Source organism: Ictidomys tridecemlineatus, chromosome 8, assembly GCF_052094955.1.
Source record: "Ictidomys tridecemlineatus isolate mIctTri1 chromosome 8, mIctTri1.hap1, whole genome shotgun sequence".
In the NCBI taxonomy this organism is placed as follows: Eukaryota; Metazoa; Chordata; class Mammalia; order Rodentia; family Sciuridae; genus Ictidomys; species Ictidomys tridecemlineatus.
The window spans coordinates 124,951,605-124,963,689 of record NC_135484.1 but is presented as its reverse complement, the minus strand read 5'-3'; the positions used below and the strand labels follow the sequence as shown (position 1 = coordinate 124,963,689).

General features: G+C 39.4%; 1 protein-coding gene across 1 annotated transcript; it reads left to right on the top strand.

Annotated features, from left to right (window-relative positions):
- Nucleotides 1-4,517: 4,517 nt before the first annotated feature.
- On the top strand, nucleotides 4,518-5,459 carry LOC101971751 (olfactory receptor 10C1). The gene has a single exon (XM_013364544.3). It carries the CDS (start codon nucleotides 4,518-4,520, stop codon nucleotides 5,457-5,459), a length of 942 nt encoding a protein of 313 aa, XP_013219998.2.
- The last annotated feature ends 6,626 nt before the right edge of the window (nucleotides 5,460-12,085 follow it).

Genomic DNA, 12,085 nt, shown 5'->3' with positions numbered 1-12,085 from the left:
GTCTAGAATAAGTTTTAAGAGAAACAGAAGCACTTTCTCACTAATGTAGCATGTTCATAGTAATAACAAGACTAACTTCAAATTTCAAATTTTCCTATTTTATATGTATATATAAAGTTTATATGTTTATATATTTTATATATTATATAAAGTTTATAAAACACAGCACATTCCTGGCACACAGAACCACTCCAATACTCACTACAAGTATCCCTCTCAGTTTTAAATTAGTGGATGAAATAAGGCAGAACAAGCTTCAAAAGAGACCCATGGTAAAATTATTTACTACAAAGACATATTTACAGAAACACAGAAAGCAAAATGCTGGAGGCACCAAACGAAAGTCTGAGAAGGTGCTGCATGGGCTGTGGACTGCTGCTCACCATTCCCATTGTGTGGCAGCACTCACACTGTTACAGCCTCCTGATGGAACATGCAAGTGTGACCTGTTATTTTTAGCTTGTAGCACCTTTTGCAAGAGGTTTTAAAAAATCATAGTAAAAATAGGTCTCATTTTAATTTAGCCTAATAAATATGCTATAGCTAATGTGAATATAACATCCAACCCTGAAAAGAAAAAAAGAACAGAATCAGAGTTAACTGTGTATACACATGTATGAGTCTTTCAAATATGAGTAAAGATACATGTCTCACTTTATACCACAGATGGATAACATCATAAAAGAAACACAGGTATTGGTCTAGGATGATTTTTAATTTGTTTGCTCACTGGAGTGCCTCCTGTGGACTCCACATGTGTCTTGGTTCCTCACAGCATAATAGCATCAGAGTAGCTGGACTTCTTACATGGTAGGTAAGGGGGTCCAAATGTAAATATTCCAAGACACAAGGCAGAAGTGGCATCACTTTTATTATCCAGCTTCAGAAATCACATATCATCCTATCCATCTTGCTCTATGGGTTGAAATGATCAAAGCCCAAATGGATTTAAACAAATTAGGGGAAGTAGGGTTCACTTTTTGATGGAGAAGAAGCAAGATGATATTGTAGAACAGTATGCAGGTAAGACTTCTTACGGGTACCTTTAGAAAGTACAATCTTCCACAATCCCTTTGAAGTTAGGCATAGCTATGTGACATGCTCTGATCAGAAAAAAATGTAAATAATATAATTTAATTGATGATGATTGATTCCCCTACTCATTCCTTCATAGCAAATACAAAAGCAAGTGTTAGTATGGCGAAGTCATAAGATCAAAGTTACATGGAGCACAGCTATGTTAATGGGTCATCTGAGCCCACAAGAGATTCTGTATGGTTAATAAATATTTGTTTTGTATTAAGCCACTACAATTTTGAGTTGCTTGCTCTTGCAGCAACATGCTACACTATCATATAACTATTGCCTGCTAATATAGTCTACAGCCCAAGTAATAGGAGAAAGAGTGGGAAATCTACACAGCCTCCACAGACTAGAACAGGATGATTATTTACAAAGACAAACATCCACTAGAGCAGAGTCAAGGATTCATCTATACACACATATATACTTTTTTGGATTAACCACTTAAAACAAACTTGCAGTAAGCATAACCCTTTGCCATTAAATATGTTCTTCTCCAACTTTCTAAAGTCAAGGATTCCTCAAAAATATTATTACACCCAAGAAATTTAATAGTGGTGCAATAAAATAAAGTCAACATTCAATTTCCTGTTTCAAAAGTCTTTTCTATTTGTTTTGTTTTTTCTTATGATCTGGGATCCAGCCATGGGCCATAACATTTTATTGTCATGTTTTTTTGGCCTTCTTCAGTTAAGAATAATATCATCCCCAACTTTTGTTTTGAAGATAAAACAAAAGCCATTAATATTTGTGAAGAGTCTGGGTCCGTTGTCTGCAGAATGTGCCATTAATTGAGTTTGTCTGATTATTTCCTATAATTATACTCAAGCTATAAACATCTTTGGCAAGAATTCTATATAATTTATACTAATAGAATTTTTACCTGCCACAAAACATTCCAGAGTGTTCTACTATGTTCTCTTCTCTTAAGATGCCCTCATCTTAAGCCATAAGAGGGTCTTATATCAGGAGCAGAAAACTCATAAACTGACAAGAAACAAGATTTCTGATGATCTGTTAGATCAAAGTAGCCATATTGTTTTGAAATGCAGAGCTTCAGACAATAAAGTGAGACAAAAATTTTTATCCTCTTTTTTATTTTGGTGCAATATAGTACATATAACTATAATATGTAGCAAGGGGTTTTAATAGTGATAGACGTGTTTGTGTGTTTGTATGTGTGTGTCCTGTGTGTATATGTGTGTGTGCTGGACACACACACACACACACACACACACACACATACACACACATGCTAGGCATATGCTCTTATCACTGAACTACTTCCCCAGCCCTAATTTTCATCCTCTTTAAGCCACTGGTATTTCCATTACTTTTAGCCAAACCTAATAAAACAGATGATGTAAGGAAAACTAAGTGGGAGATCTAATATAAGCAAATCCTAAAGTTATAGGTACAGGAACCTATAAATTAGCTTATTTTTAAACCAGTTTGAGTTTGAGGCTTATTATTGTAACAGTTGTTACATGTCTTAAAAACATCTTTTCTGATGCAGAATTTATCAAATGTAGGAAAGTGTGTAAGAACACGAAGAAACATATCAAAAATTAAATCCAAATATTAATAAATATTAATAGTGTAAAGACAACATTTGTATAATAAGTGAAAAAAATCCAAGCAAGAAAAATTCAGGATCAATTTTTAAGAAAATAACAATTATCAATCAGCTCACTAGTCAAAATATGTTTATGTATCATCTATATTCTTCTATGTAAAATAACTGAAATACATGAGATTCTGTGTATAGCTAAAAATAAATTTATTATTAAACTATATCAAATTCCATAAGATAGGGAAAGTGGCATTATTACTTTTTGTAGGTGTAGTAGGACATTGACAGTGTCAGAAGAAAATTTTGAGAAAGGAAAAAAACATAAAAAAGATCAACCCAGAGATATTATGGGAGAGTTAAAAGAAACCAATAGTCCTGGACATTGTCTCTGAAATATTCTTGACAGGTCATCCTATACTTTTGGTGATTTAAGGAACTAACTCTAAAATAACAAATTAATTAGTTATTTCCCATTGGAAAGTCAAATATACTTGGAGACTCAGGTCCTCAGAGACCTTCCGGAGACACCAAACCTACGAGTATGTTTCTCATGAGGATCTGCTATGTAAAGAGAGGATAAAATAAGCAAGTCATCAAATGCTACCTGCCTTTAGCCTAGTTATTTCTCCAAACAGAGAAACACTATTCCAACAATATCCTGGAAAACACTGAACAACGTGGAATAAACCAGAGATTCTCAACTGCAAAAGGATATTAATGTGTGCACTTGTATTTCTAATATGAATTCTTAAATATGGTTATTTTCACAGAATTTTGATTTATGTATCTATTTGTCTGTATCTTTCCGTGTTAATATTTTTATGTTAAATGAGTTTTGACTTCCATTGTTATCTGTAATGAAGTTTGTATTTTTATACAGTGTGTGTATTTGACTTTAAATGAATCTAGCATCGGAGGATGTTAGGTTATTCTCCTGTGCTTATATTTAGAAACACAATGTGTTAGTGTATGCATATGTAGAGTTTATGTGAGTGGCCTGGGGATTTGTATATGTGTTATGATATAAAGGGATGAAGTTTGAGAGGCTGTAAGATGCAGAAATAAGCAACTAAGAAAGGTCTTGTTATCTCCTTCCAGAGCATTTTTTTAAAAAAAAAAACTAGAAAGATCCTCTGGAAAACTGAACTACTCAACTGCCTTCAGGACCTTAAAAGAAATGATCTACCCAATCCCTTCTCTCCCCACTGAAAACCATGAAGTTCATCTCATGGTGAAATGATAGAAAAGGAAGAGGCTGAGGGCATCTGGTAACTGGAATAATAGCTGGAAAGGGACAGGAAATAGAGAGGAAGAAGTGAACATTAGACTAGAGAAAAGCCAAGTTGAGAGAAAAGAAAAACATGTGAAAAAAGGAAAAGAAACAGAAAAAGTGTCAGGAGGGAGGAAAGGAAATCCTCTTTACTTGGAATGGATTTTTTCATGTCCTGAACACAGAACAAAGTCTGGCTTTGAGCAGAAAAACATCTGCTGGGAGGGAAAATTCCATCCCCAGCCCTGCAGCAAGGCTGCGAAACAGAGAAAAGGGGGTTAGAATGATCCAACACTTCACCCAGGAGAAACCAAACCAAATTCAATGCTTCATCTGAAGGTAGGCACCATCAGGAAGAGATCAAGACAGCTGGTCTCAGAGAGACAAATATTTGCCCAGGGTTCCAAGAGTGGGCCAGGGTGGGGGCAATTGGGCTGCCTCATTTCAAAGACACTGAAAGCCTAAAAGAAAGGGAGTCCCAGGGCTTTGATCCAACGCAGAGAGAGGTCATTTTTGACCTCGTCACAATTCCACTATGGCGACTCTTCTTTGCCTTGTCTTTTTCTTCCCGTCAAAAGGGATGTGAGCAGGATGAGCACGAACGCTTCCGTGGTGGTAACTGAATTCGTTCTCGTAGGCTTCTCCCGCCTGGCCCACGTCCAGGGCTTGCTCTTCTCTCTCTTTCTCACGGTCTACCTGCTCACCGTCACAGGCAACCTCCTCATTGTGGTGCTGGTCTCAGCGGACCCTGCACTCCAGTCCCCCATGTACTTCTTCCTCCGAATCCTCTCGGCCCTGGAGATTGGGTACACGTCGGTCACGGTGCCCCTGCTGCTTCACCACCTCCTCACTGGTCAGCGCCACATCCCCCGCTGGGGCTGTGCCCTCCAGATGTTCTTTTTCCTCTTTTTTGGTGCCACCGAGTGTTGCCTCCTGGCGGCCATGGCCTATGACCGCTATGCAGCCATCTGTGAGCCCCTCCGCTACCCGCTGCTGCTGAGCCGCAGGGTGTGTCTGCAGCTCGCAGGCTCAGCTTGGGCCTGCGGAGCCATGGTGGGGCTGGGCCACACCTCCTTCATCTTCTCCTTGCCCTTCTGTGGCCCCAACGCCATCCCTCACTTCTTTTGTGAGATCCAGCCTGTCCTGCAGCTGGTGTGTGGAGACACCTCACTCAATGAATTGCAGATTATCCTGGCTGCTGCCCTCATCATCCTCTGCCCCTTTGGTCTCATCTTGAGCTCCTATGGGCGTATCTTGGCTACTATCTTCCGGATCCCATCTGCAGCTGGCCGCCACAAGGCCTTCTCCACTTGTTCCTCCCACCTGATCGTGGTCTCCCTCTTCTACGGCACTGCCATCTTTATCTATATTCGCCCTAAGGCCAGCTATGATCCAGCCACTGACCCTCTGCTGTCTCTCTTCTATGCTGTGATCACCCCTATCCTCAACCCTATCATCTATAGCCTCAGGAACAGTGATGTCAAGGCTGCCCTAAAGAGAACCATCCAGAAAATGGGGCCTGCAGAGGTTTGACAAGGAGAACCACAATGATGACTGCAGCTAGGACCCCTAGTCAATCTCAAAACACTGAGGAGCAAAGGAAGGGGTAGAGCAGAGGAGGCATGGGTCTCACTTAGGGGAGGACCACCCTGACAAGAAGACAGACTTAGCCTTGAATAACTACTTGGAGTCAAGCCCCTGAAGATCCCCTTGATACTCACATAATCTAAACAAACATGAAATTCAAGAGAGAAGATCAACTTTACAAGCAGAACAATCTAACAACTAAGAGAAAAGTTACAACCCCACCAGACTGCCAAGGTAATAAAATTTTCAGCAATGATCCTTAAAGTCATTTAATACTTTTATATTCTAGGGAAGGCATTTGTTTCCTGGGTAGTACTCCTGGCTAATATGGTAGCAATATGTAATTATCCCTAATAAAGTCTATCACCAGGCAAAAAACAAATCTCTTAAAAAATTTTATTGATGCATTATAATTATATATATTAGCAAACTCTCCTGTCACATATTTAGACATGTACACAGTATGATTTGGTCTATTTCATTCATCAGTACTTTCGAATTGCCTCCTTTCCTCCCTTCCCAAGTCCCCTTCCTCTACTCTTTTGAACTCATCTATCTTCATGAGATTCCACCAACCCCTTTCCTTTTTCTTTTCCTTTTTTCTCTCTAGCTTACACATCTGAGAGAAAGCACTGAGACTGGCGTATTTCACTTAACATTACATTCTCAGGTTCCATTCATTTTCTTTGCAGAAGACATAATTTTGTTCCTTATGACTGAGTAGAATTCCATTGTGACTATATACCACATTTTCTTTATCATTCACCCACTGACAAACACCTAGACTGGTTCCATACTTTGATTATTATGTACTTTGCTGCTATAAACATAGGTAAGCATGTATCACTATAGCATGCTGATTTTAATTCTTTTAAATACTGTAGAGTGGTGTAGCTGGGTCATAGTCAATGTTCCTAGTCAAAAAACAAATCTCCTAAGATGTGAAGAAGGGCCAGAAAAAATTCAATGAAGGTAAGTTCTTATGAAAATCAGAACGACACAGTGGTTCAGAGAATAGATTCTGATGTCAGATAGATTTGAATTCAATTTCTTCCAACAAGCAAATGATGCAATCTGTTTGAGCCTTAATCTCCTTATGCATAAAATTGAAATAACAATGGAGTCTATTTATTTGTGGTTTGTGAGAATTTATAGACTTGTAAGCACCAAGCTTAGTATCTGGCACAAACTAGTATCTCAAAAACTGTCTCAACAATGAGTCAAACAGATCAGCACAAAGGATAACATCCAGCTCACATTTCATTCCTTTGCTGGGGAAAGAAGGGCATTCTTTGTGTCAGTGGCACTGGGACCAATGAGACCCAAAGGAAGGTACAGAAAGAAGCTCCATACAACAAGACTATAGGAAACTGCCACACAGCACAAAGGTAAGCTAGAAACAACCAGGATAATGAAGAGCAAATATAACAGCAATGAAATGCAGGAGTCAGCGACCCTCAGAACAAATAAATAAGCTGAACTAGTTAATTTTAAAAAATGCCTTCAAACTTGGAATGGAACCACCATTTGACTCAGCTCTCCCACTTCTTGATCTATACCCAAAGAACTTAAAATCAGCACACTAATAGTGATGCAGATTGCACGAATGGTGTGACTCTACATCATGTACAACCAAAGAAATGAAAAGTTGTGCTCCATTTGTGTAAAAAAAATAAATAAAATTAGATTTTAAAAATGTAAAAAGTGAAAAAATACCCTCAAGATGCAAGAATTCATTCATAATTAAAAGTATAACCCACATACTTTTTAGTATTCCCAACACCTTAATTTTGTGCCATTGCTCTGTTTGACACTGTGGTGAATACCAATTAAATACAGGGGGTGATTTTGCCCAGAAAGTCTTTTCTGATTGGAGAGAACACATTTATTCCCGTGAAAACTGTCAGAGACCCACAAAAAGTAGAAATACTCTACTCAAAACATTAAAGTGAAGGGACATAAATGGTTACTCCCAGAGAGGCAACAGGGCCTTCTCCACACTATCAGAGTAAAACCTCAACACTATTGCTCTTCAGTACTTATCAAAACTCTCATAGATAGAAATGGCATTTAGGAAGAGTTGCCTAAAGGATTGCTAAAACAATAAGCTTTTCAAACTCTAATCACTGAAAATCTATAACCTCCAGGCTGAAGCAGACCATGGGAGAGCTGTATATTTAAAATGCATTGTTTTTCACCTCCTAATTATCTCCACGTACCCACCCTTGGTAGAAATGTTCTTGTTCACAGGTGATTTGGCATTCTGCCGCTGATTTCCATTGGTTGCCATTAGGGAAGATTACAAGAAGCAACACTATGAAATTCTCAAGAGGAAAAGTTTATCCCACATCTCTATGGTAGAAATACCTGTACTTTTCTGGTCATATAAGCAATAACTTTTTTTCTTACTATTTTATGGAGGCATCATCAATATGTATAAATTGCACATACTTAAATGTAAATTTTGTGTTGACTGTGTGTGCACTATGAAATCATCAAGCAATTGTGAAAGAACATACCAGCCTCCCCAAAGCTTTTCTCATGGCCTTACTTCCACACTAACCGGCATTCCTCATTCCCAACAAACTTTGATCTGATTTTCATCACAATAGTCTGCCTTTTCTAGAGTTTTATAAAGGAATCTTTCAGTCTATGTGTTCCTGGAGACTGAAATGAGGACCTCACACATGTTAGACAAAGACTCCAATGCTGAACTACATCCTCAGCCCTTTCATTTTTTTTAAGAAGAAGAAAAAAAAGTTTATTTGGAGCTCATGGTTTCAAAGGTTCAGTTAGCCCTTTCATTTTGAGACAGGGTCTTGCTAAATTGCTGAAGCTGGCCTTAAACTTGCTATCCTCCTGCTGCAGCCTCCCGAGTAGCTGGGATTATAGATGCATTCCGCTGTACCCAGAAGTCTGACTTCTTTCACTCAATATAATTTTTTGAGATTCATTCATGCTGTGGTGTACAGCAGCTCATTTCTTTTCATTTCTAAGTGATATCTTGTTGGAATATTCCACAATTTGTCCATTCACCTGTTAATAGAAATTTAGATTGTTTCCAGTTTTTTATTCTTACATATAAAGCTTCTATGACATTTGTGTTCAAGTGCTGTTGCTTTCATTGCTCAAATGAATATACAGAAGTGGAAGGCTGCATGCATCCATCCAGGAGGTATATGCCTAACCTTTAAAAAGAAAATAATCATTTGTTCCTCTTTGTGTGACAGCTAGTAAGTTTATACCAGAATTTGCAACTTGTGTCCCAGAAATGTGCAGAATTCCTCAAACTACACTTTGAACTACTTACCTGGTTTCTGGCTCCACATTATTTTGTCTATTCTTTTTTCTTTCTCTACTCTCCCTCATTCTTTTTTCTACATATTTATGTAAGTCACATTAAAGTCTTTCTGGGACATGGCTTAGATCCAGCAGGCAAAAGAAAAAAATATAGGGGTTATTGTTGAATGGAGCAAGCTCTGGGTTAAGACTAAAGATCTGGATGCAAGCTCCACTGTTACTAAAATTTTATGTGACCTAGATGTAAATGTCATTCATTGCTTTCTGGTTTTCAGCAACATCATAAACAGAAGGGATGAATTAAATGAGCTGTGTTGGGTTACAGCTCCACTGTTTTATGTTTACTTCCCCAAGAACCCTCTGATTTTCATACCTGATTCTCTCACTGAGAACTGAAAAGAAGATTGTGGTGAATGCTCTTCTACTATCCATACCAAGAGGTCTTGAACTAAATTAATCCTAATATGTATATTCACTTGGTGGTTATGGCAAACTGCATTAGCAAGTTTCTAAATTCATAACTCTGACCCCAGCTCTAAAAGTGAAGCAGGCAAGTTTCTGTTTCTTTTGTTTACAGAGATTTCAGTAAGGAGCTGATGTGTATATGCTCATCTGTAAGGACAAAGACACAGGGAGGAACCACTTATTAGAGGGATCTTTGGGTGACCAAGGTCCAACTCCCCACCAAAGCTGAGAGGGATCAAATAACATCTGTTCCAAATATCCAGTGTGCTTTTTGCACCATCTCTCTGGTAAATGTTCATCGTATTTATGAGCTACATCGAGCAGCCAGCATCTAATCTAGAAAATGCAGTATCTTGGATAGGGCCATCAGCTCAGGGCTTATATAATTTTTTGAGATTGATCCATGCTGTGGTGTATAACAGCTCATTCCTTTTCATTTCTAAGTGATTCTTGTTGGAATATACCACAATTTCTTTATTCACCTATTAATGGAGAATAGGTAAAAGAGGGGAAAGGGCTTATTAGCAGAATAGTGTTAGAATGCAGTCTCCTAAGGATATGGTGGATTTGTAAATCAGGCACATGTACCAGAAACATTAACATAGCAGCCTGACTAGGTTCCTAAATTCCACTCGTAAAAACTCTAAAAGCTCCTCTCTTTGCATCATTTTTTGTTCTATTGCTTGATTTTTACTTTAGGAACTTATGAAAAGGTGTGTTAACTTAGCCATTTATCATTTACAGCTCAGTGGGAGAGGTCTAGAGACAAAGCATCACAGGACCTGGACCCCAGACTGGCAGGGAGGAATGGTGAGATGCATGCCAAAGTCAAAAGAGTCTCAAAAGATGTGAAGGTAGTTAAGTCTGACTCTTCCCTGCCCCTGTAAACAATATAACTCCTTGTGGGTGGATGGGACCTCATCTCTTCTTATGATTTCCTAAGACTTCTCTGAGTTTTCCCTGGGCAATTTTATAGATTAGACAATTTTATAGATCGCCACCTATGTTTAGGGAGCATGTGAGATACACCACTCTAGCTCCCCAAAACAGTTTGCATATTACAACACTATGATCATCTAGAATGGGGTGGGAACCATGGTGGTGGAGCTTGGTCTCAAAACCATTAACCTGTCATTATACTCTGTCATTATATATCATCAAAAGTGATCCCTGACCAGGAGCAACAGCATCACCAGGGACTTAGAGATGCTCCTCGGGTGCTATCTCAGACCTGCTGAATCAGAAATTCTGTGGATAAGACCCACTTAAAAAAAAATCTCAAAACTGCCTTACCTCCAGGAAATGTTGCCACAATGCTTGCCAGTACTATACAGCATGCAGTTTTTCAGTTTGGCCACATGGTGGCACCAAAACTACAATAATCCTGACATTTAGCAGTAAGGAGCAGTGATATTAGTGTGGTAGGGCCTCAGACTAGAAATTGGTTTCTCATAATTCAGAAATAGAAAGCCAACCTAAAAGTTTAGTAAACAATAGCTTTACATCCACCCCGAACAGCACAGGAAAGTGTGACTAGTCGGAACAACTAATGGCCTCCTGCAACAACAAGTTTAATTAATGACTTTAGACTTCCAGGGGCAAAACAGCTCTGGCCCCGCCCTCCAGGAGGTGGAGCCAGTGAAATATGGGAATACCTTCTCTTCTAGAAAGTCCAATTCTCCAGGTGAGAGACTGAGAGAAAGATGATGTTTTCACCTGCACTTTATCACTCCTGAGAACCTCATGAGAAACATCAAGTGCAGAAAGGAAACAGAGGCCATTACAGCCCCTACCACCATCACCCTTTCTTGTTTGACTTCTACCCTGAGCCCCCAAGAAAGACAAAAAGTGCATTTTGCTTTGCTTTATTTTTATTTCTAAACACCCAGACCCTCCACCATCTCCCAGTAGAAAATCTGAACAGGTAGTTCTTCAGTGAGGGAAGGGCAGAGTGCAAATATAATGAATACTCCATCCCCTAGATGCCTTAAGTTCAGACTGCTCCAACCTCGTAAGTGAAAGTTGAAGGTTTAGGAAGAGAGAAGAGAGAGCAAAGTGATGAACTGATGCAAATGAGAATCCCTGAGCTGCACAGCCCAGAGGTCATTTTGGAGGTGGGAACATAAAGGGCAAAATGGGTACCATGATGTTCAATTTTAACATAACTCATGAAGTAGACCAGAGGCTCCAATAAGCCAATATGGAGTAGGAGATATAAACTCTAAAGAGGGCAAGATGAAATTTGGGTAATGAGAAAACTATAAAATAGGAGGCTTTTCCCCAGACCCATACTACTTGCTATACTTTTGCTCCATATCTTCAGCTCTTTCTTCCCTGGAGAACCAATTCTTCTGGGAGCAAAGGGAGAGACCCTGGAGAGGCAAGAAGAGAAAAGGGCTGAGCGCCAGAAACACCAGTTAGTCAGCTTCCACCCCTGGAAAGGGATTTATAGAAAATCGACTTGAGCTCCCCTACTGCACTCACATTCTACTGTGATCGTGTCTTCTCTTGACCAGTACCGCAGAGGAAAGGTGAAGCCCAAAAGGAGTGGAGTTTGGAGACAGTCGCTCCTATTCAGCCCCAGCTGAGGGCCAGGCCAGCCCTCCGGGAGTCATTCCAGGATGCAACTTCCATTGCAAGATCATGCTTTTCTTCTAACTGAAGCTCGCGCCGCACACTGCGCAGCCCCTATGGCTTCTCACCAGTATGGAGCTTGTGGTGCCAAAGGACTTTGGAAGCGCTGCTTAAGTCCTCATGGCAGTAACCCTAGCAGTAGAGGCGCTCGCCTGTGTGCTTCCTCTGGTGGA